The following is a 26,215-nucleotide window of genomic DNA, read 5'->3' on the forward strand; positions in this document are numbered from 1 at the left end:
ACGTTGTTTGTTGTTCAGGAGCGACTTGACAAGAGATGGAGATGCCGACTTCATTTTCCAGCAGGACTTGGCAGCTGCCCACACTGCCAAAACTTCGTTCAATGACTGTGGGATTACTGTGCTGGATTGGCCAGCAAACTCGTCTGACCTGAACCCCATGGAGAATCTATGGGGCATTGCCAAGAGAAAGATGAGACATGAGACCAAACAATGCAGAAGAGCTGAAGGCAGCTATTGAAGCATCCTGGTCTTCCATAACACCTCAGCAGTGCCGCAGGCTGATAGAGTCCATGCCATGCTGCATTGAGGCAGTAATTGATGTAAAAGGGGGCCCAAACCAAGTACTGAGTACATATGCATGATTATGCTTTTCAGAGGGACGACATTTCTGTATTTAAAATCCTTTTTTGATTTTATGTAATATTCTAATTTTCTGAGATTTTGAATTGGGGATTTTAAGCTGTAAGCCATAATCATCAAAATTATAACAAATAAAGGCTTGAAATATCTCACTTTGCATGTAATGAGTCTATATAACACATTAGTTTCACCTTTTAAGTTGAAATACTGAAATAAATGAACTTTTGCACGAGATTCTAATTTTCTGAGTTTCATCTGTATGTAACTGAAAGAAATCAGCAAGTATTCCAATGTAGCTTAAACACACCATGCACAGCCTAAGGTGTGCAAAATGGCTGTATTATCAGCAGATGGAGAGGTAAAACACAAAAATACATACATAAGAAAAGCCCCCAAACATTATAGGAGATCATCTACAAGTGATACGGTTCTAATGGAGTATTTGTAATAATACTAACATTCCAGATTTTATACCAGAAATAGTCATGTAATTATATATGGCAGTCCCATGTGCAAGTGAAATGCTTGTCATCATGGGTATAATCAAAATGCAACTCTTACTGTGCAAAAAGAAACAGGCTATTGTATGTGATGCATTCAGGATACCGGCGGGCGGGATGCCGGCAGTCCATATCCCAGCATTGAATTCCGCCAACATCAATTGAAATGCCGATGCCAGAATGCAGTCAGCCGGCATTCCAAACGTAAATATGGTGGGGAATGTTAGAGTTAGGCCGCACGAGGGGTGGGGTGGTTAGGTTGGGGGAAACTTCTATACTTACCGAACCCCAGTCGGGATTCTCACCATCGGGATGCTGCTGATGGTCTTCTAACCGCGGTATCCTGTGTATATTCCTATTGTACAACAATCTACCCCTCTCCCTCTATCCATACAGTATAATTACTATGGAAACTAAACCGAAATTGCTGGAAGTACTATGATGATTTTGGAAAAATGTGTATGATGCTCACCTTTGGATTCCCACACTGGTCACATTTTGCATATTTAGCTGGAAAAAACAAACACGATTAATATTTTGTAAGTAGGAGAATATCTTAAGCAAAGGACATATATTATTCCCTTATATTAGACAGATAAAGCATTGTCTGCGTGTCAGAACATGGGCAAGTGCCACATACTGTATATATAATGTAATACAGTGGTTCTCAAACTCAGCCCTCATGACCACAAAAATAGCTCACGTTTCAACGTCACCTAGCAGGTGCACAGGTGTATTCATTCCTCACCGACACATTTTCAAAGATCCACAGGTGGAGCCAATTATTCTACTTGTGATTCTGTGAGGAGACCTGGAATACATGAACTGGGTTCTGAGGACAGAGCGTGAGAACCTTTGATTATCCATTTCCTTGATGCCTACATCAGCCAAGAAAATATGCATTAAAACTGAAACACTATAGATTGCAACTTACGTTTTATAGATGCGTCTAAACTTTTGTTTGGGTTACGCAGCTTTTTCTTCAGTTTGTTCTTTGAAAGCTGTTCCAAATTTGCATCATCTTCTTCCTCCAGAGCCCTTTTGCCGCGTACACCACTTTCCTTTTTCATAATATCTTTTGGCCTTATGACGACAAAACATGCACCTAGGGTTTCTCCATTTGAACGCTCAAAGATAATTCACAAGCTAAGGCTTGACCACTGTTGGTCAATTGCTAATCATGAATAAGCCCAAAATGCTACCATTTTTTGAAAACCAGGGAAAATATTGCAGACAGAAGATAAAAGCTTACGGTGGGCGGACATAAGGTTGGCAAATCCAGTGCGGAAACGGCAAGTCACCTTTCACTTCTTCACCTTCTTTACTTTTAGATATTTCTTCCTAAAAAGCAGATGAATCAGTGGAATAGTGATAAATAAATTACCATATACACGAATAAAACACCCAATTTCATTACCTGGCACTTCACCTTCAGTTCTTTATTTACTGCAATGATGCCTTCTAAGGACTTGGCTTTTGCCAGCTCATCGCGTAGGTCCTGGTACACCTGCAAACTAAAACAAAGGCAGTGAACAGTTACTGAAACGTCTCCTTATACTGCGCCATGAACAGACTCCTATTATTTCTTACTTACAGTTTCTTATATAGCGCAGCATATACAGTTGCGTTTTACAATCTGTCTGAACACAGGATGGAATGAGATATTATGGAAAAGATACCATTGGAAGTCCTAAGGGAGCATGTGACTACAGATACAATTTAAGAGCTTCTGTTAGTTTTACCCATGTGAATGGACTATCCTGATTAAAAGTACTGCATGGTTATTCTACCATCGCATCAGCATACGTTCTCATCCTCTACAGTACAGAATCTACATCACTTATTTAATAAACTCCCGTGATGGTGGTTCGTTCAACAGCTGGCACAGTAATGACGACAATACAAATAATCATTTGTATTTCTAACTTATATAAGTTGTGAGCAATATATGTTAATTTTAAGACCACAGGGCACTATGCATGTGCTTAATGAATGTGGAAATACTCATTAAGAGTATCTTATACAATATTTTTATTTGAAAAGGTGGGTTGGTTTCGTCTATTCTTTGAAGCCTGGAGTATCTGATACTAATTTATCCTTTACCCCCGTATTGGCTGGCATCATCAGAGTGTTAGCTCAGAAGAACTTCAAGCGGGGAGAAATGATACGCACAGTATGACTCTAGGGGGCATTCCTCCTAAGGATGCACAAAGAGTTTCTGCTGCACAGTAATAGAAGGAGCATAATGAGCAACACCAAGAAGTCTCATTACATTCTCAGGAAAGGAGAAATCTACATTTCAATTTCAAAAGGTGCAAACAGACCTCTGGAGAATCAGGCTTTAATGTACTTTACAGTAAATAGTGTAACAATTCTAATACACTTTCAGTATTAGTAGACAAAACAATCTAACACACTAATATGACTGCACACTTCAAAACAGATACACAGATAACAACAACCCAGGAGCATAGGGTTAACCGAGCGTAGGCAACCACTTCAACAAGTGCTCCCCCCCCCAATCAGCATCATAAATAGCAAGATGGTTTTTTTTTTCCATTGCGTTTTGGGATACATATCACCAAGATGAAGATAACATATCAGCACATTACAGACATTATTGTGCGTACAGCAAACTAATGCCTGAAATAACCTGTGAATCTCTATTTCTAATGTGCAATGTCCTTGCTCAGATCTGCCATGTCTAATCAGCTCTAGAGGCGTGTGGATCCCTCTGTAATCAGTTCAATCTGAGTGTCCCGCATTATGTGTACCAATTAATGAAAATAAACACAGCGTGAACAGGAAGGTTACAGCAAATATGAAAGCAAGTAACTCAGCATGCTCCTTCCTTATCCCAATCCAGCAGCTATTTATCCAGTGACAGCAAATTCAGTTTTCGGATATAAATAGGGGTAATACATTAGAAGAAGACTTTATGTTCACCTAGAGCTGCTATGAAGTGTCGAGATGAGTTTTAACTGAATCTTAACCAAGCGGGTGCAATATGCCAGTCAATATTCAAAAAGGGCAATACTCACCTGTGGTGCCAAAGTTTAAAAAGGTGTGCCCGTACAAAAGACAGAGGGCACCGGTATTGCTGTGCAAGCTCTATATATTCCTCTGCCATCTCCCACACCACAGGATTCTTCCCTTCAAACAAAGCTGGATTGTGAAGGTTTCCCTCTAAAACACAAGAAAGAACAGATACACGGACATTAGACACATCTGAGCTCACAGGAGAGTTCATAGTAACATCATATTAGCTCTAGTTTAAAACCCACTCTCTTTCCCCCAAACCCACTTGAGCCGGTTTTATAAAAATATCTTTACCAACAGACGAAATGTTATTATAACCAAGCAGAATAGTGGAAGGTCTTCCCTCTGCTGGCGCTTGGAGATAACGTTATCTCCGAGCACTGGTGATACGGCTCCCCATATAAATTTTAATGGGACCCGGGTCACTGAACCGCTACCTCGGTCGGATTCTTGGGTCACTGGACCGGGTAATTTTTTAAATTACCCTTTTCCACTGAGCCGCAACACAGATAGAACCGGCAATAACCCGGGATATTGCTGCAGGGAAAAAGGGGTATAAATCAATTATTGTTCCTTTGGTGCAAGTATTGGGGTTATCACAAAGTTGTAAACCCAAACACCTTGGTCCTTTATGAACTAAGGTGGTCATAGCGAGTTGTTCGCTCGCTAGCAGTTTTTAGCAGCCGTGCAAACGCTATGCCACCGCCCACTGGGAGTGTATCTTAGCAGAAGTGCGACCGAAAGGATCGCAGAGCGGCTACAAAATAATTTTGTGCAGTTTCAGAGTAGCTTCAGACCTACTCAGCACTTGCGATCACTTCAGACTATTCAGTTCCTGTTTTGACGTCACAAACACGCCCTGCGTTCGCCCAGCCACGCCTGCGTTTTTTCGAACACTCCCTGAAAATGGTCAGTTGACACCCAGAAACGGCCTCTTCCTGTCAATCACTCTGCGGCCAGCATTGCGACTGAAAAGCTTCGCTAAACCTTGTTTGAAACTACAAAATTCATTGTAATAGTACGACGCGCGTGCGCATTGCGCCGCATGCGCAGAAGTGTAGTTTTTTTTCCTAATCGCTGCATAGCGAACGAAAGCAGCTAGCGATCAACTCGGAATGACCCCCTAAGAACTAATTCAAAGCAAAACCATTTTACAGACTTGGGACCAAATTCATTTAGCTGTGAAATCACGGTAATTTTACCATGATTGCCGTTTTTGTGGCTTTCTTGCCGTGAAAAACAGGCTTTACACGGGTATGTGTGCTCCCTCGATTCGCCTAGTCAATTGCATATTTGCAAAAACAGGATTACCGCGAAAATTGTTGCAGAAAGTGAAAAATGGGTAAATCTGCCTGTACCCACCAAAAAAAGCTAAACTAACATCGTATAACAGTATAGAAGTTTATTATTGGTTAGAATAAAAGCATTTCTGGTACTTAAATTTGGTCAAATGGCTGTTATATGCATTTTTTTTTAAAAATGTAAACAAATTATAGAAAGCTATTTTTTTTCCAGCAAAATAAGTGCTAAAATTAAATTTGAGGTACATAAAAATGGGCGTAAGTACATGTTTGGATCATTTTAGGGGACTTAATAAAAAAAATTGGAAACAGACTGATTACTCCCTTATGCAAGTCTAAAAACACTTATCCCACTCATACAGCACCCCAGTATACCTGTCCCATACCTTGTACTCCATATATTCCACCATTTTGCACTTTCACTCCAAAATTCACGTCATTATTGGGCAATTAAAAGTAATTAAAAACTTCTAATTAGTCATTCATGAAGGTGTCCCAAGGGTTCTGAACCAAATCCCGTAATGTTTAACTTAAAATAGGGATTTTTCCCAACTTTTCATCTGAATACTGGCAGTCGGTATCCCGGCGGTCACAATACAGAAGCTGGAATCCGGATGTGGTGAAATGCTGCCGCCGGAATACCAGCAACACAGGCTATTCTCCCTCTGTGGGTATCCAAGACACCCACAGAGGGAGAATATAACCTGTGGCGAGCCACTGTGCCTCGGCGAGCGCAGCGAGCCCACTGTTCTGGAAGCCACACGATTGTATTTTTGAAAAACCATAATAAAATGTGTAAAGTAATTTTAACCCACATTTTAAGTAACTTCTGTCATTTTAACCCACGTATGTGACCTAAAACCGATCACATACCACCTAAGGAAATATAATGTCAGATGCCAATGGAAACTTCCATTCAAGTTTATGGTGCAATTCAAAGGTTCTCTCATGTCTGTGTCCCTTCTGACAGAGGACCAGAGAATTCTCCCAGACTCTTTGCCTAACCAGCCTGTGTCTATTAAGAACAATATCTTAAAAGGATTTGAATAGATGTCTCAACCTGTTTGGGCATCCCTGTTTGTTGCAGTGTCTTCATTCACTGCTTGCCCTTGGACAGGTGAGATGCAGTGCATCTGGAAAGTATTCACAGCACTTCACTTTTTCCACATTTTATGTTACAGCCTTATTCCAAAATGGAATAAATTAATTGTGTCCTTAAAATTCTACACACAATACCAACATGAAAAAAAGAAGTTTTTTTTTTTTTTAGATCTTTGCAAATTTATTAAGAATAAAAAAAACTTTGAAATCACATGTACATAAGTATTCACAGCCTTTACGATGAAGCTTAAAATTGCGCTCAGGTGCATCCTGTTTCCACTGATCATCCTTCAGATGTTCCTACAGCTTATTTGGAGTCCACCTGTGGTAAATTCAGTTGATTGGACATGATTTGGAAAGGCACACACCTTTTTATATAAGGTCCCACACTTGACAGGGCATGTCTGAGCACAAACCAAGCATGAAGTCAAAAGGAATTGTCTGTAGACCTCAGAGACAGGATTGTCTCGAGGCAAAAATCTGGGGAAAGGTACAGAAAAATATCTGCTGCTTTGAAGGTCCCAATGAGCGCAGTGGCCTCCATCATCTGTAAATGGAAGAAGTTCGGAACCACCAGGACTCTTCCTAGAGCTGGCCGTCCGTCTAAACTGAGTGATCAGGGGAGAAGGGCCCTAGTCAGGGAGGCGACCAAGAACCAGATGGTCACTCTATCAGAGCTACAGCATTCCTCTGTGTAGAGAGGAGAACCTTCCAGAAGGACAACCATCTCTGCAGCAATCCACCAAATTAGGCCTGTATGGTAGAGTGGCCAGACGGAAGCCACTCCTTAGTAAAAAGCATGGTGGTGGCAGCATTATGCTGTGGGGATGTTTTTCAGCGGCAGGAACTGGGAGACTAGTCAGGATAGAGGGAAAGATGAATGCAGCAATGTTCAGACACATACTGGATGAAAACCTGCTCCAGAGTGCTCTTGACATCAGACTAGGGCGACTGTTCATCTTTCAGCAGGACAACAACCCTAAGCACACAGCCCAGTTATCAGAGGAGTGGCTTCAGGACAACTGTGTAAATGTCCTTGAGTGGCTCAGCCAAAGCCTAGACTTGAATCTGATTGAACATCTGTGGAGAGATCTGAAAATGGCTGTGCACCAACAATCCCCATCCAACCTGATGGAGCTTAAGAAGTGCTGCAAAGAGGAATGGGCGAATCTGCCCAAAGATAGGTGTGCCAAGCTTGTGTCATCATATTCAAAAAGACTTGAGGCTGTAATTGCTGCCAAAGGTGCATCAACAAAGTACTGAGCAAAGGCTGTGAATACTTATGTACAAGTGATTTCTTAGTTTTTTATTTTTAATAAATATGAAAAAGCTCAAAAAAACCTTTTTTCACATTGTCATTATGGGGTATTGTGTGTATAATTTTGAGGGAAAAAAATTATTTATTCCATTTTGGAATAAGGCTGTTACATAACAAAATGTGGAAAAAGTGAAGCGTTGGGAATACTTCCGGATGCACTGTATAGTGTACACTCTAGTTGTAAGGTGCTGATCAGTGAGGAGGGCATATTGTAATTTTGAAGGACAAAATTTAGACATGATGTATCGCTAGTGTAGCTGTAGCGATACATCATGTCTAATATTTGGAATTACCATATCTGATACCCATAAATCTAATTTGTACCCATACTGGAGCACGATTTCCTGCAGTCTCCTTAGGATCAGGTTATGTGTATGATGAGTATAAATGGGGATACGTACGATTTACCAGCGGACAGGATGCCGGCTGTCATGACCCATACAGTGGTATCTCGTCCGCCAGAATGCCGGCAGCGGGGCGAGCACAGCATAACGTCTTACGGGAGAGGGTCCGTGGGGGGTGGGGGGGGGGCTAATCACAAACCCCAGACTTGGTGGGCACATGGTGCTCCCCAAAAGGATAACTAGGCTTTCCATTGTATCAGCTTCCTGGCCCTCCTAAAATATTTTATCTTTTTTCAACAGTGAGCCAGGCCTTGACGTTCCTCAAATGTCTCTTTGGCGAAGACAGCTAAATTGGACTTCATCCAATTTGTGGTGGACAATCTGAGTAAAATTTGCACTTATTCACATAGACAAACTCCTCCTCCTTAGCAACCTCTAGCACTGACCACTTGTCTATAATATGGGCCTGCTTTCTCAACATCGATCATCCCACCTACAAGCAATATAAGCCACATAAATCATAAGCTCCTACCCAGCACTAGCTGGATTGTCAGGTGGCACAGACATGGTTTCCTCCCACTCAGTTGGACACCACCACCTCCCCTAGATAAAAGGTGATTAGAGCAGGCCTTGTGACAGCTATATCCTGGAGCCTGCATGTTGTGAGAGAGGCCTATGCTAGACACAGTCAGTCACTTTGCTACCATTCAGTTGTCCAGTCTCCTGCTAATACCTTAAACAGAGAACAAGAACACATTATATACAGTACATACAATTCTGAATCCAATATAGATTGAATAACAAACACTGGGTGTTCCTCAGTAATTAGAATATCTTATCTTTAACTGTGTAGTGAGATTTACTGCAAGTCTGTACATGATGTCTGCTTGGTCTCCAAGTATAATTGGAAGGATTTTGCAGGGGATAAAACAAGACAGTCTAATTCTGTATTCATGTCTGAAACCTCTTCCTGTGAAATATGATTTAATAATTGATAGAGGAGACTGTACACACTATTCATTATTATGTCTCCACAGATGAGTGTTCTACGATGCAATGGGACATTAACAGTCAGAATGACAACAACAAGCTAACGTCTGGCAGGTGTTCCAGAGTTTTTCTATAGTTGTAGAATCCTGCCTTATTTATGTAATCTTTGCAATTTCCTATAAAAAAGGGAAATGTAAATATCACATTTAGTAGCCTAAACCCTTTTTTTAAAGAGAATAACCGTTGATTTCTGAAGCTTAGAGGATGGTGTGCATAATAGTCTACAATACCAGATAAAGGGTCACAAACCTGCGCTCATGACACCATGTACTCCGGTTTCCTGAATACAACGGTCCACGTCACAAAGGTATTGTATATTCCCATTTGCAAAGACAGGAATTTTGACCGCATTCCTGTATCACCCATGGAAGGAAAAATATTGTTACTAAAGGACTGTACAAAGCTACTGACAGCTAATGACACTGACAAATATACCCAGAGAAGTACCCACAGTCGGACAGAAGGGAAAGCTGTATGCATACTTTTTATTAGAGAGTAAAATCCTCATTAAGAGCAGCTTTTGTTCGGCCTGTTTGCAAGACAAACATTTATAAAAGCTAGTGTACAGGAAAAATGTGGTGCTCACCAAGCCAACCTATTAGAAGTGAGCTCACTGTCTGAACAGCACTTCCAAAATGACAACTATAATCTGGTTGCTCCACCACAGTACATACAAATGCTTTGAAAGACAAACCTCACAGCTTTAATATGTTCCCATGAAGCGATACCAGTTAGGGGACCTTTCTGTTCCTTGGTGCGACCATGAACTGTAAGCAGCTGAAACAAAACGATATTGTAAGCATCAGCATAGAGGGAAATAGGTTAGATGAAAGACGGCAACATACGGCATAAGAACACCTACCTGACACCCAGCTTTCTCCAGTAGTTTGGCATATGACACAGTTTTTTCAATTTCAGGGAAAACCCGGATCTTGCAAGTGATGGGCACAGATAACTTATGGTGTGCCAGCTGAACTAAGAATCAAAATTCAGAATAACTGACATGGCAGAAAAACAAGGGAGCAGTAAACCATGTAACTTGTAACATGAATATGGAACTTACTCATTTTCTCCACAAGCTCCCATTCATCCTGGAGAAAAGCACCATAGTGACCTGAATAATGAAAGCTATACATATTAATGGCAAACAAACATGATCTACAAGATTAACTGATAATATCAGTGTATCACGAGAAAAATACGTGTGTATTGTATTTATTCTAGGAAGACTACCGATTCACTTAGAGCTTAAAAATATAATGTGTAATAACAAAAACATCCAATTCCTACTGTTGTCTTTATTTGGTACTTTCACTTTAATTCTGACAAAATGGGGATTTTTGTTTACTTACCGTAAAATCTCTTTCTCTGAGTCCATCTGGGGGACGCTGCGCCGTTACTTGTGGGTTAGAGGTGTGTGGTAGTGGAGATTGGCACAGAACTATCAAAAGCTGACTCCTCCCCCCTCTAACCCCTCCCATCTCCTTCCTGCTCAGCCCTGTTCAGTTAACGTTTAGCCAAGCCAAAGGAGATAGACCAGAATAAAAAATTTACCAATTAAACCAGACAAACTATGGGAGGGATCGCAGCGTCCCCCAGATGGACTCAGAGAAAGATTTTACGGTAAGTAAACAAAAATCCCCATTTCTCTGTCCTCCATCTGGGGGACGCTGCGCCGTTACTTGTGGGATTTCCCAAAGCAAGCTAATGAGAGGAGGGAGACGTTGACGGCATAGCCGTCTGTAAAATACGACGCCCAACAGAGGCAGTCTCCAAACTAAAAGTATGAAACCGGTAAAACTTTGTGAACGTATGGACTGACGACCAGGTCGCCGCCCTGCATAGTTGCTCAACAGATGCACCACCGCGAACAGCCCAAGACGCTCCAACTGCTCTAGTCGAATGAGCCCTAATTGAGTCAGGAACCGAAACGTTTGAGGACACGTAAGCCTGTCTGATGGCCGAAGTTACCCAACGGGCCACAGTGTTCTTAGAGGCAGGCCAACCTCGTTTGGGAGCATCAATCAATACCAGCAAGGAATCCGTACGACGGAAAGACTCCGTGCGAGACAAATAAATACGTAAGGCCCGAACAACATCCCAGAGAGCCAAATGGGAATCCTCCCCCTGAGAAGATGACGGATTAAAAGCTGGAAGAACGATGTCCTGATTTAAATGGAATGCTGAAACAACCTTTGGAAGAAATGAAGGTTTTGTCCGCAGCACCACCCGATTTTCATGAAACACTAACAAGGGTGGCCTGCAAGAAAGAGCCGCCAACTCAGACACTCGTCTAGCTGAGGCAATCGCCAAAAGAAAAACAACTTTTTGTGTTAGATAACGTAGTTCCACAGATTCTAGAGGTTCAAATGGAGACTTTTGAAGAGCCTTAAGTACCAAGTTTAAATCCCAGGGAGGAATCGGAGGAACAAAAGGTGGTTGAATTCGAAGTACCCCCTGCAGGAATGTTTGAACCTCTGGAATGATTGCTAATTTCTTTTGAAAAAGGACCGACAAGGCCGAAACCTGACCCTTCAGGGAAGAAAGTTTTAAACCTTTGTCAAGACCCTCCTGGAGAAAGGAGAGCAGGCGAGGAAGTCTAAACAAATGCGGAGTCAAGTTCCTTTTCTCGCACCAAGCAATGTAAATACGCCATACTCTATGGTAAATGCCAGAAGTCACCGGCTTTCTAGCCCGAATCATTGTCTGAACAACCGCACAAGAAAGGCCCTTTGCCTTCAGAATGTTGGATTCAAGAACCAAGCCGTCAAAGCCAGCCGATTTAAATCTGGGTGGCGACAAGGTCCTTGAAGAAGAAGATCTGGTCGCAGAGGGAGGCGCAAGGGATCTCCGACGACCATGCTGCTTAGAAGAGTGTACCACTGTCGGCGCGGCCAATCCGGAGCCACCAGAATTACTGCAAGGCCTTCTCGCCGAATGCGTTGGAGTAGACGTGGGAGCAGTGGAATTGGTGGGAACACGTAACCCAGCTGAAATTGCCACGGAGCTGTTAGTGCATCGATCAGAAATGCTTGAGGATCCTGAGTTCTTGATCCGTAAACCGGAAGTTTTTTGTTGAGGCGTGACGCCATCAGGTCTATGTCTGGCATTCCCCAGCGATCCACTAGAGAAAGAAACACTTCCTGGTGAAGTTCCCATTCTCCCGGATGAATCGTGTGACGACTCAAAAAATCTGCTTCCCAGTTTTCGACTCCCGGAATGTGAATTGCTGAAATCACGGGAATCCAATGCTCCGCCCACGTGAGAATCTGAGCAACCTCTCTCATTGCGGACCAGCTGCGAGTTCCTCCCTGTTTGTTGATGTAAGCCACTGCCGTGGCATTGTCGGATTGCACCCGAACTGGATGGCCCTGCACCATGGTCTGAATCCGAATGAGAGCATACCGGATCGCTCTCAATTCCAGAATGTTGATTTGTAGTTTTGACTCTTGATTGCTCCAGCGCCCCTGTAAATGATGAGTCTGGAACACTGCTCCCCAACCGCTGAGGCTTGCGTCCGTGGTTACCATCATCCAAGACCAGACCGTGAACGGCGCACCCTTCCTCAGATTGTGACTGTGAAGCCACCAGTAGAGCGACTGACGAGTTCTTATCGACAAGCGTATCAACTGCCGTTCGAGACGTGAATCCGTCCGAGTCCAACAGTGGAGAATCTGAGCTTGAAGAGGTCGGGCGTGGAATCTGGCGTATGGAACTGCCTCGAATGAGGATACCATCTTGCCCAGTACCTGCATGCATCTGAGGACTGATACTGCCGGCAATTTTAACAGGGTTCTGATTCTGGCTTGTAAGTCCTGAATCTTGTCTGTAGGAAGAAACACCTTCTGGCTGTTGGTGTCGAATAGAAGACCCAGAAAAACCATTTTCTGTGACGGGAGTAAAGACGACTTTGGAAAATTGATTATCCACCCGAACGACTGTAGAGTCTCTATCGTTAGACGCAGGTTCTGATTGAGAATCTCCGGTGACGGGGCCTTGATCAACAGGTCGTCCAAGTATGGGGTGATGTTGACCCCTTTGCAACGGAGAACTGCGACGACATGACCCAGGACCTTCGTAAACACCCGGGGAGCCGTGGAGAGACCAAAGGGAAGGGCCCGAAACTGAAAATGCCACGGACCTACTGCAAATCTCAGAAGGGATTGATGTCCTGTCCAAATTGGAACATGTAGGTATGCGTCCTTTATGTCTATTGAAGCCAAATATTCCCCTGGCTCCATGGCTGCGATAATGGAGCGAATGGATTCCATCCTGAATTTTTGGGATGAAAGGTACGGATTGAGAGCTTTTAGATTTAGAATGGGTCGAAACGAACCGCCCGGTTTGTCTACGAGAAAAAGACCCGAGTAAAAGCCCCGACCTCTCTGAGGAGCTGGGACCGGAAGGATTACTCCATTTTGTAATAATGTTGCTGTTGCCTGAAGGAGAGCTTGACGTCTGGAGGGGTCGTCTGGGAGAGGTGTGACAAATAGTCGGGCTGGGACTGCCTCTTCGAAATCCAACATATATCCTCTGGAAATGACCCCTATTATCCACCGATCTGGTTTCGATAGGAGCCACACTTCCCTGAAGCGAAGTAAACGAGCCCCAACCTGTATTGATCCCTCCAGAGGGCCCGAAGCGTCATGCCTCAGGCTTGTCGGCAGGCTTACTGGCCGGTCTGCGAGTAGCCTGAGCTCCTCTACCTCTGAATGATCCCCTCCGTGGAAATCTGGAGAAGGGTCGAAAGGACTGGAAGTTACCTCTGCCCTGCGTACGAAAGGACCGAAATCTTGTAGGCTTTGGTTTGTTAGGAGCAGACGGAAGGAAAGGGCTCTTTCCTCCCGTAGTATCTGAAATTATCTTCTTTAACTCTGATCCAAAGAGAAATTCGCCTTCAAAAGGAACTGCCGTCAAGGTCTGCTTTGAGTCCGAATCAGCATTCCAAACCCTAAGCCAAAGAGATCGTCTTGCGGATACTGTTAAGGCAGAAACACGGGACTGTAGCGCCACCGAATCCAATAAGGCTTCGCCCACGTAAGGGCCTCAGAAATCTGTTCTGCTAATTGAATGGCCTCCGACGGATCGTCTGACTGCATCCCAGATACAACCTGTGCAAGCCACTCATCAACGGCTTTAAGCACCCAGGCACTCGCCAGAACTGGACGGAGAGAGACACCTGATAAGGAAAACATAGATTTTAGTAATGCTTCTATCTTCCTATCGGTAGAGTCTTTTAAAGTCACAGACTGTACTGACGGAATAACCGTAGCTTTTGCTAAATGCGAAATAGGGGCGTCTACCTTTGGGGCAGTTTCCCAAAATTTTGTATCCTCCTCTGTAAAAGGATATAGAAATTTTAACTTTTTAGGCGCCTGGAAACGGGAATCCGGTTTTAGCCAGGGTTCTTTTAAAATATCCGCAAAGTGCGAGTAAGAAGGGAAGGCAGTAACCTGTCTCTTCTGTCGTTTGAAGAAAGAGGAAGAAGTCTCGGCTACTGCCTCATCCTGAATATTAAGGGTCTGACGAATGGCTTCTATTAGCAGCCTCACACCTGAACTAGTAGATAAATCCTCATCTTCCCAAGCCGAATTTTCGTCCCCTTCAGGATCTACCTCCCCTTCTTCCAATGGAGATGTCAGAGTATCTAACTCCTCTCCCGGAAATGCAATAGCGGGCAACGGCTGCGTTCGCTTAGAAGCCGCCGAACTACTGGCCGAATTTACAAATTTATTTACAGACTGAGTCAAATCAGTGAGACATTTTCCCATATTCTGGGCCCACAGCGGTTCCACCTGAGTCTGGGTCAAAGCTGCTTCCGACCTTGACTGACGCAAATCTGAAATTGCATCCACCATGGCCTTGACCCAAGGGGGCATTGACTGATCTGTGGATCTGGCCTGCTGATCTGCCGCTGGTGCACCCGAGCATGATGTACAGAGGGTCCCTGCATCAGCACTCCCCTTAGCCAGCTTTGTGCCACATTGTGAACATGAGAAATAAACCACTGAGGTTGTTTTTCCCTTTGTAGGTTTCTCTGGCTTGCTGGTCATCCTTTACTCTGGTGTACTATGTCCCCCAAGTTTGTTAACAAATATCTCTGAGGTTCAAATCCACTAGAATGTGCTTATGTTAATATGCTGCTTTAGCCCACCGGACTAGAGGAGACACTGTGATCCCCCCCCCCCTTTTATACTTGCGGTTTTATGTAATCCCCCTCCGTAGCACAGCGTCCCCCTGTCTGCAGGCAGAGAAGATGGCGCCGTGACCAGCAGCGCGCGGGCAGAGCTGAGCGGGAAGACGGCTCTGCCCGCCTGACGTCACTCCTCTCACTCTCCGTCAAAACCGGAAGTTCGGCTCCCGTGCGCCGCTACACAGAGCGGTTGTCACGGCAGCAGCAGTAACGGTCCAGGGAGTGAATAACACCCTCCCGGACCTAAACACAGTCCTCCACCTCACATTTCACCCCAGATCAGCCTCCGTGCTGTCTGTGGATGGTCGCGCGCTCCGGGGGGGGGGGGGGGGGGGGGCGGATTGTGTATGTCCCCAATAAATTCCATTAGCAATAGGAAAATAGGGACAGCCCAATACTGTCAATGACAGATTGTGGCTGTCCTGTACCTGATGCTGCTTTCTTCTCTCTCTCTGAAGGCCCCAGTGACCAAGGTATAGTGGCCTCCATGCAGCAGTCTGGAATGGGATACTAACCCCTTCCACTGTTATACCTGTCACCTGTAAACAGGGACTAGGTATTTGTGAAAGAAGAAATAAAAAATCTAAAGAGAAATAAAAACTGTGTCTGTACTCCACAGGCACAAAACTAAAACTGAACAGGGCTGAGCAGGAAGGAGATGGGAGGGGTTAGAGGGGGGAGGAGTCAGCTTTTGATAGTTCTGTGCCAATCTCCACTACCACACACCTCTAACCCACAAGTAACGGCGCAGCGTCCCCCAGATGGAGGACAGAGAAATCGCATTTATTTCCGATTAGCTTGTTATGCTTTAATTACTGTAGTTATGTGTCATTTTATATTCTTGACACATGGATAAACACTTGTTGCATTTATTAGTTTTGTGTTCCATTCACTTTAGACTGCAACATTTGACGTTTACACATTATATTTTCTCTCTTTTTTCACCATTCTTTATTTTATACTTCCCCCGTTTTAAGAATTCAGAGATATTTTAATGCATATTAATAAAGTATAACATATTTTTAAATTAATTGTTTCAGTCCCAGGGCCCCCAGGTAAATGACTTACCTTTTTTCTTTAGTTTAAGATACACAGATGGAGCCACGCTAGTCGTGGCTCCATCTGTGACTAGGCGCGCCCACTCGGGTGCGCCTATCGCCGAGAGCTTCCCTGTTCAGCCGGGCGAGCGAGCGACGGAGACTCGCCCCATTCACTTGAATGGAGAGCGTCTACATTCGCACCCCCGGACAGAAACGCTCAGAATGGGAGCATCTCTGTGCACTTTAGGCGTGACTAGGCGGACGGATCGTCTAGTCACGCCAGGAGCGCACGTTTGGAATGGAGCCGCCTCAGATGAGCGCGGCTCCATCTGTATGTCCATATTAAGTAGTGGGTAGCCCCTCATGATAAGCCCTTAATAATGTGGCTGACATAGTTTGGCCTATACTGCGCAAATATGAGAGAGGACCAATATAAAAATAACCGAGACACTTATCTGTAACTGGTGCGGGATTCATTCTTGTATTAGTGTATATTAGATTACTGATTCACTTATGTTTTAGTTTCTGTGTGTACATAAAGAATATTCTTTTTCTACTTATAATAATCTTTATAACTGGCTTATACGGAGTGTGTGTAGAGGAACGTTATGTATATAATTTGTATAGTGGCCACTTTATTAATAAATAATAATAATTAAAATCCTATTTTAACAGTTTCTTATATAGCGCAGCATATTCCGTTGTGCCTTACAATTAGAACAGTAATAGAACAAAACTGGGTAAAAACAGGCAGACAGTGGTAGGAAGGCATTGATACACAAGGATAGATGCTACCTATTGCATAATGGTCCACCAGATTGCGAGGTTCTTAATGGGTTGTATGATATGATCACCCAGCAATGTTGGCCAAGGGACAGGAGGGCGTGAGAGTAAAGAAAGACAAAATATGTGATGTTATGTATACTGTACAGAGAGGATGTAACTGGATAGGGAAGCACTGAAGGTTATGTGGGTGGGTCTGGAATTTGATAGGCTTGTCTAAATAGGTGAGTTTTCAGGGAACGTTTAAAGGTTTGGAGACTAGAGGCGAGTCTTATTGTGCGTGGGAGGGCATCCCACAGAGTGGGTGAAGCCCGGATCAAGTTCTGTAATTTTGAGTGTGAACAAGTGATGCGTGTGGATGAGAGACATAGATCTTGTGCAGAGCGGAGAGGTCTGGTAAGGAGATATTTTGAGATGAGTGAAGAGATGTGTGTTGGTGCAGTTTGGTTAATAGCCTTGTATGTCAGTAAAAGTATTTTATATTTAATACGGTAGAATACCGGTAACCAATGGAGGGACTGTCAGAGCGGATCTGCAGACAATGAACGTCTAGCAAGGAAGATTATCCTCGCAGATGCATTCAAAATGGATTGTAGTGGTGAGGTTTGGGAAGACCGGTCAGGAGACTATTACAATAATCAATGCGGGAGATAATGAGTGCATGGATTAGAGTTTTTGCTGTGTCTTGTGCAAGATATGGTCGTATTTTGGATATGTTTCTTGGATGTATGTAACATGATCTTGAGACAGATTGAATGTGGGGAACAAAGGACAGTTCGGAGGCAGCGAGCTTGTGGGGCAGGGATGATTGCCGAGTTCTCAACAGTGATAGAGATATCAGGTTGGAAACTACTATTGGCCAGTGGAAATATAATTAATTCTGTTTTGGAAATATTAAGTTTGAGGTGGCGAGATGTCATCCAAGATGAAATGGCAGACAGGCATTCAGTGACACGGCCCAATACAGAAGGTGACAAATCTGGGGAGGATAGGTAGATTTGAGTATCATCCACATACAGATGGTACTGAAATCCAAAAGAGTTGATTAGTTTGCCAAGAGATGTGGTATAGATAGAGAAAAGCAGAGGACCTAGGACTGAGCCTTGCGGTACTCCAACTGAGAGAGGTAGCGAAGAGGAGGTGGAATCAGAGAAACGAACACTGAAGAAGCAATTAGATAGGTAGGATGAGAACCAAGAAAGGGCTGTGTCCTGAATACCTAGGGATTGTAGTGTTTGTATGAGAAGAGAGTGGTCAAAAGCAGCAGAGAGATACTACCGGTAAATCCTTTTCTTGTAGTCCATAAGAGATACTGGGGAGACTTAGGGGGTCATTCAGAGTTGATCACTCGCTGCCAATTTTTGCAGAGCAGCGATCAGGTAAAAAACCGGCAAAACTGCGCATGCACCACAATGCGCAGGCGCATCGTACAGGTACACTGAGGATCGGTGCTGGGCGATGGATTTAGCGAAGATTCCATTCGCACAGCCGATCGCAAGGAGATTGACAGGAAAAAGGCATTTATGGCTGTCAACTGACCATTTTCTGGGAGTGTTTGGAAAAACGCGAGCGTGTCCAAGCGGTTGCAGGGCGGGTGTCTGATGTCAATTCCGGACACGAACAGGCTGAAGTGATCACAAGGGCTGAGTAAGTCCAGATCTACTCTGAAACTGCACAAAATGTTTTTGCAGAGCTCGGCTGCAAAGGCGTTCGCACACTTGCAAAGCGAAAATACACTCCCACGTGGGCGGCGACTATGCGTTTGCACGACTGCTAAAAGTAGCTAGCGAGCGATCAACTCGGAATAAGGGCATTACTACGATGGGTATAGATGGGGTCCAAAGGAGCCGGTGCACTTTAAATTTCTTCAACTGGATGTGCTGGCTCCTACTTTCTATGCCCCCTCCCACAGGCAGTTCAAGTCAAGTTCTGACACTTCTGCTCCTCCGGAGGCACAGGCAGTGGGGCCACTGCACAGCCACAGTGTCCACGCCAGCGGCGCAGTCAGTCTCCTGGGACCGCGACCGGATCGCAATTTCGGTGGGTCCCACTTGGGGGACCCTCTTACCTCCTCCCTGAAGTGCGGCCACGCGATCCAGGAGAGCAGCAGCAGTGATGTGTGCCTGATGACCGGAGAGCCTCTGCTGTAAGTACCCGGCAAAGAGGGCGCGGGAGTATACAGCACGGCTGGGGGAGGTGATGGAGCCGCAGCACAGAATATCAGCATGACATACACAGCATCTAGTGCCTGTGCTGCGGCCCTTGAAGTCTTCTTTCTTCTTAAAAAAAAACTCTTATTAGGGCTGCCTAGCGCAGCCCCACCTGTTAGCTGCCAGCACTGCAGGCATCAATTTACAAACTAAACTCCAGTTCCTGGAGGCGGGGCTATAGAGGGGTCGGTGCAGTGCATCCTGGGAACAGTCAAAGCTTTAGCCTGTTGGTGCCTCGAATCAAGATCCAACTCTACACCCCAATGTTATTCCCTGTGGAATACCAGTGTACCCCACTGCAGAAAACTGGGTTATAGTGATATTTCAAACTAATTCCTTTCTTGAAATAGCATCACGTCTTCAATCATCTAAATCAGTCATTACGCCTATTTCAATTTAGAAAAGTAGTCACTGTTTGGTATTATTGTGTGCACCACACTGACCATGGACCAAAGAAAGCAAAGGAGAGAGTTGTTGGAGATCAGAAAGAAAATTATAGACAAGCTTATTAAAAGGCAAAGGCTATACAAACATCTACAAGTAGCTTGATGTGCCTGTGACTCCAGTTGCAAAGTAGTTTAGTTTAAAGTTCTTGGTACTGTAGCCACCCTCCCCGTTTCTGATTGCACCAACCAACGCTTTTTGAGAGAACATGAAATCCACTTTTGAAATAAATAAATAAATAAATAAATAAAAAGCCATACTGCAATTTTGCTAAAATGCATATTGACAAGCCACAATGCTACTGGGAGAATGTCCTTTGTACTGAGGAGTCAAAACTGGAACTTTTTGGCAAGTCACATTAGCTCCATGAAAAAAGAGGGGTGAAATCCTTAATGGCGCTTCTAGTAAACCGATTGCTGCCTTCTTGGTCCAACGGTGAACTTATCCCAGGTAATCCAAAAGTGGAACAGAGAGTTGTGGTGGTGTGGACTAGATGGCGCTATCGCTCAAGCGGTGATGGTGAATATGAGAGTGCTCAAAAAAATACTTAGCTGTGCCGTCTCCGGACGAAAAGTCAAGGATGTTCTATGTTCAATTACTTGATGGAGAGCTCAACCGTGTTTGAAAAATAGGAAATGAAAGAGAAGTATACAATGTGTAGTATTGTTGTGTGAAACAAAATGAAGAAATACGTAGTCTATGGTTTTTGCCGATATAGGCTAGTAGGCTTCACTAAGCAATGTAAATGGTCAGAGAATTGCTGATCTTTTTAAACCAAAATATGGAAACCGTATTCTCATATAAACACACCTGACTTACAAAAAACAGGTGTTGGCATGCCCATAAGGGTATCTTTTCAAGATGTGATGTGCTCTTTATCGATTGGTGGTTGAAGACCAGGGTCTAAATGGTATCTGCTATTGTGAGAGAGGGGCGTACCTAACACTCACGTGAGGGACAGTCGATATCCTCATATAGCGGTTTCTTTCAAGGACATCGTTCCAAAGGGGTTACCATGGTGGTTAAATATCCGATGCTGGAATACTCGACCATATATGAAATGTGAAACAGAAGTACACAATGTGTAGTATATCCAAAGAACGTGTGGTATCTTTACCACTGTTTATAGGCGTACTTAATTTCAAAAATATAAGTATCTTTCTATGCTGGTAACTAAACCATAGAATTCATATAAAACACACCTGACTTACATAGAGACAAGTGTCTGGACGCCCATAACAGTATCTTTCATAAAATATGGGGTTCTCTGTCAGTCAGTGGTGGATAGCCAAACTTATAATAGTGAGGGAGGCGTACCTAACACTCACGTGCAAAACGGTTAGTGTCCTCATATAGCAGTTTCTTTCAAGGACCTCGATCCAGGAGTAGTAAAAAGTAAAATTTCAAAGTACATAACATAAAAAACAGGCTGATCTTAGCGTAAGAGTCCGGCTCTGATGGAAGTGAGAACCGTCTTGGAACAATAAGTGGCCAACTTTGAGGTTCCAAAAAAAAAAGTAATTATGACAAGGTCCTACCTTCCTTCAGAGTCCAATAGACAGGTCCGCTGTTGAAGAGCCCCCTCTAATCCAACGCGTTTCGAGTCAGGAGACTCTTTTTCAAGGCATGAGGGTCCAAACAAACAGGTTCCCCTATTTATAGCAAGACATAGTGACATCACTTCTGGTCACATGACCGGAACTAGATGCTGAAAGTTCAGAAATTAAAAGAATTAATAAAAAGTTCTTCTTACTGTTTAGGATATGTGTTACCATATAAAATGCTCCATTATTGACATAAACAATGCTCATTTGGAATAATACCAGTTAAAAATAAGGATCAACTCTCCCTATGGATTGTGGGACATGTAGTCAAAAATGGGAGTACAGGTTGAGTATCCCATATCCAAATATTCCGAAATACGGAATATTCCGAAATACGGACTTTTTTGAGTGAGAGTGAAATAGTGAAACCTTTGTTTTTTGATGGCTCAATGTACACAAACTTTGTTTAATACACAAAGTTATTAATAATATTGTATTAAATGACCTTCAGGCTGTGTGTATAAGGTGTATAGGAAAAATAAATGATTTGTGTGAATGTACACACACTTTGTTTAATGCACAAAGTTATAAAAAATATTGTCTAAAATTACCTTCAGGCTGTGTGTATAAGGTGTATATGAAACAAATGCATTCTGTGCTTAGACTTAGGTCCCATCACCATGATATCTCATTATGGTATGCAATTATTCCAAAATACGGAAAAATCCGATATCCAAAAAACTTCTGGTCCCAAGCATTTTGGATAAGGGATACTCAACCTGTAATTAATGAAAAAAACGTCCGTGACCGTAATGTAGTGTAGTATATCCAAATAGACTGGGTAATGTAGTCTATATACAGGAAGTGGCGCTACTTGCGGCCAGAAAGCTTTGTTACTAACATAGAACAAAGCTTATTTAAATAGTCACATTTATAAACCAAAGTAAACTTTCACTGGGGATTATTGATGCTCATTGCTTGATTACTAGAAAAAAAAAAAGAATAATAGTGAATAACATTCTTATTGCTGTTTTTTTGGATATAGATGTTAAGTGAAGAGGAGATAAATTGGAAAGCAATTAAACATGGAAGGCAAGGCAAATTTCACTTGTTAGATAGGAGTTGAGGAAAAAGAAGTGACCCAAGTGATAGTAACTAGTGATGTGCACCGGAAATTTTTCGCGTTTTGGGTTCGGTTCCGCGTCCGTGTTTTGGATTCGGACGCGTTTTGGCAAAACCTCACCGAAAATTTTTTGTCGGATTCGGGTGTGTTTTGGATTCAGGTGTTTTTTTCAAAAAAACCCTAAAAAACAGCTTAAATCATAGAATTTGGGGGTCATTTTGATCCCATAGTATTATTAACCTCAATAACCATAATTTCCACTCATTTCCAGTCTATTCTGAACACCTCACAATATTATTTTTAGTCCTAAAATTTGCACCGAGGTCGCTGGATGGCTAAGCTAAGCGACACAAGTGGCCGACACAAACACCTGGCCCATCTAGGAGTGGCACTGCAGTGTCAGGCAGGATGGCCCTTCAAAAAAATACTCCCCAAACAGCACACGATGCAAAGAAAAAAAGAGGCGCACCAAGGTGGCTGTGTGACTAAGCTAAGCGACACAAGTGGCCGACACAAACACCTGGCCCATTTAGGAGTGGCACTGCAGTGTCAATCAAGACAGGATGGCCCTTCCAAAAAATTGTCCCCAAACAGCACATGATGCAAAGAAAAATTAAAGAAAAAAGAGGTGTAAGATGGAATTGTCCTTGGGCCCTCCCACCCACCCTTATGTTGTATAAACAGGACATGCACACTTTAACGAACCCATCATTTCAGTGACAGGGTCTGCCACACGACTGTGACTGAAATGACTGGTTGGTTTGGGCCCCCACCAAAAAAGAAGCAATCAATCTCTCCTTGCACAAACTGGCTCTACAGAGGCAAGATGTCCACCTCATCATCATCCTCCGATTCCTCACCCCTTTCACTGTGTACATCCCCCTCCTCACAGATTATTAATTAGTCCCCACTGGAATCCACCATCTCAGGTCCCCGTGTACTTTCTGGAGGCAATTGCTGCTGGTGAATGTCTCCACGGAGGAATTGATTATAATTCATTTTAATGAACATCATCTTCTCCACATTTTCTGGAAGTAACCTCGTACGCCGATTGCTGACAAGGTGAGCGGCTGCACTAAACACTCTTTCGGAGTACACACTGGAGGGAGGGCAACTTAGGTAGAATAAAGCCAGTTTCTGCAAGGGCCTCCAAATTGCCTCTTTTTCCTGCCAGTATACGTACGGACTGTCTGACGTGCCTACTTGGATGCGGTCACTCATATAATCCTCCACCATTCTTTCAATGGTGAGAGAATCATATGCAGTGACAATAGACTACATGTCAGTAATCGTTGGCAGGTCCTTCAATCCGGACCAGATGTCAGCACTCGCTCCAGACTGCCCTGCATCACCGCCAGCGGGTGGGCTCAGAATTCTTAGCCTTTTCCTCGCACCCCCAGTTGCAGGAGAATGTGAAGGAGGAGATGGTGACGGGTCACGTTCCGCTTGACTTGACAATTTTCTCACCAGCAGGTCTTTGAACCTCTGCAGACTTGTGTCTGCCGGAAAGAGAGATACAACGTAGGTTTTAAATCTAGGATCGAGCACGGTGGCCAAAATGTAGTGCTCTGATTTCAACAGATTGACCACCCGTGAATCCTGGTTAAGCGAATTAAGGGCTCCATCCCATCCACAAGTCCCACATGCCTAGCGGAATCGCTCTGTTTTAGCTCCTCCTTCAATGTCTCCAGCTTCTTCTGCAAAAGCCTGATGAGGGGAATGACCTGACTCAGGCTGGCAGTGTCTGAACTGACTTCACGTGTGGCAAGTTCAAAGGGTTGCAGAACCTTGCACAACGTTGAAATCATTCTCCACTGCGCTTGAGTCAGGTGCATTCCACCTCCTTTGCCTATATCGTGGCCAGATGTATAGGCTTAAATGGCCTTTTGCTGCTCCTCCATCCTCTGAAGCATATATAGGGTTGAATTCCACCTCGTTACCACCTCTTGCTTCAGATGATGGCAGGGCAGGTTCAGGAATGTTTGGTGGTGCTCCAGTCTTCTGTACGCGGTGCCTGAATGCCGAAAGTGGCCCGCAATTCTTCGGGCCACCGACAGCATCTCTTGCATGCCCCTGTCGTTTTTTAAAGAATTCTGCACCACCAAATTCAAGGTATGTGCAAAACATGGGACGTGATGGAATTTGCCCAGATGTAATGCACGCACAATATTGCTGGCGTTGTCCGATGTCACAAATCCCCAGGAGAGTCCAATTGGGGTAAGCCATTCTGCGATGATCTTCCTCAGTTGCCGTAAGAGGTTTTCAGCTGTGTGCCTATTCTGGAAAGCTGTGATACAAAGCGTAGCCTGCCTAGGAACGAGTTGGCGTTTGCGAGATGCTGCTACTGGTGCCGCCGCTGCTGTTCTTGCTGCGGGAGGCAATACATCTACCCAGTGGGCTGTCACAGTCATATAGTCCTGAGTCTGCCCTGCTCCACTTGTCCACATGTCCGTGGTTAAGTGGACATTGGGTACAACTGCATTTTTTAGGACACTGGTGAGTCTTTTTCTGAGGTCTGTGTACATTTTCGGTATCGCCTGCCTAGAGAAATGGAACCTAGATGGTATTTGGTACCGGGGACACAGTACCTCAATCAAGTCTCTAGTTGGCTCTGAATTAACGATGGATACCGGAACCACATTTCTCACCGCCCAGGCAGCCAAGGCCTCAGTTATCCGCTTTGCAGCAGGATGACTGCTGCGATATTTCATCTTCCTCGCAAAGGACTGTTGGACAGTCAATTGCTTACTGGAAGTAGTACAAGTGGTCTTCCGACTTCCCCTCTGGGATGACGATCGACTCCCAGCAGCAACAACAGCAGCGCCAGCAGCAGTAGGTGTTACACTCAAGGATGCATCGGAGGAATCCCAGGCAGGAGAGGACTAGTCAGACTTGACAGTGACATGGCCTGCAGGACTATTGGCTTTCCTGGGTAAGGAGGAAATTGACATTGAGGGAGTTGGTGGTGTGGTTTGCAGGAGCTTGGTTACAAGAGGAAGGGATTTAGTGGTCAGTGGACTGCTTCCGCTGTCACCCAAAGTTTTTGAACTTGTCACTGACTTATGATGAATGCGCTGCAGGTGACGTATAAGGGAGGATGTTCCGAGGTGGTTAACGTCCTTACCCCTACTTATTACAGCTTGACAAAGGCAACACACGGCTTGACACCTGTTGTCCGCATTTGTGTTGAAATAATTCCACACCGAAGAGCTGATTTTTTTTGTATTTTGACCAGGCATGTCAAGGGCCATATTCCTCCCACGGACAACAGGTGTCTCCCCGGGTGCCTGACTTAAACAAACCACCTAACCATCAGAATCCTCCTTGTCAATTTCCTCCCCAGCGCCAGCAACACCCATATCCTCATCCTGGTGACTTCAACAGTGACATCTTCAATTTGACTATCAGGAACTGGACTGCGGGTGCTCCTTCCAGCACTTGCAGGGGGCGTGCAAATGGTGGAAGGCGCAAGCTCTTCCCGTCCAGTGTTGGGAAGGTCAGGCATCGCAACCGACACAATTGGACTCTCCTTGGGGATTTGTGATTTTGAAGAACGCACAGTTCTTTGCTGTGCTTTTGCCAGCTTAAGTCTTTTCTTTTTTCTAGCGAGAGGATGAGTGCTTCCATCCTCATTTGAAGCTGAACCACTAGCCATGAACATAGGCCAGGGCCTCAGCCGTTCCTTGCCACTCCGTGTCGTAAATGGTATATTGGCAAGTTTACGCTTCTCCTCAGATGCTTTTAATTTTGATTTTTGGGTCATTTTACTGAACTTTTGTGTTTTGGATTTTACATGCTCTCTACTATGACATTGGGCATCGGCCTTGGCAGACGACGTTGATGGCATTTCATCGTCTCGGCCATG

The 26,215-nt window shown here is 44.1% G+C and overlaps 1 protein-coding gene across 1 annotated transcript in view; it reads right to left on the reverse strand.

Moving 5' to 3' along the window:
* Positions 1-26,215, reverse strand: part of DUS1L (dihydrouridine synthase 1 like) — a 90,224-nt gene that overhangs the window by 25,472 nt on the left and 38,537 nt on the right. The window contains exons 3-11 of the mRNA XM_063961238.1: positions 10,077-10,127; positions 9,876-9,988; positions 9,708-9,790; positions 9,263-9,366; positions 3,902-4,046; positions 2,278-2,374; positions 2,113-2,201; positions 1,795-1,943; positions 1,333-1,370 (exon numbers count right to left, since the gene is read on the reverse strand). Of these exons, the coding sequence (XP_063817308.1) occupies positions 1,333-1,370; positions 1,795-1,943; positions 2,113-2,201; positions 2,278-2,374; positions 3,902-4,046; positions 9,263-9,366; positions 9,708-9,790; positions 9,876-9,988; positions 10,077-10,127 (869 nt within the window). The remainder of the gene's footprint in view (positions 1-1,332; positions 1,371-1,794; positions 1,944-2,112; positions 2,202-2,277; positions 2,375-3,901; positions 4,047-9,262; positions 9,367-9,707; positions 9,791-9,875; positions 9,989-10,076; positions 10,128-26,215) is intronic.

Source organism: Pseudophryne corroboree, chromosome 3 (genome assembly GCF_028390025.1).
Source record: "Pseudophryne corroboree isolate aPseCor3 chromosome 3, aPseCor3.hap2, whole genome shotgun sequence".
Lineage (NCBI taxonomy): Eukaryota > Metazoa > Chordata > Amphibia > Anura > Myobatrachidae > Pseudophryne > Pseudophryne corroboree.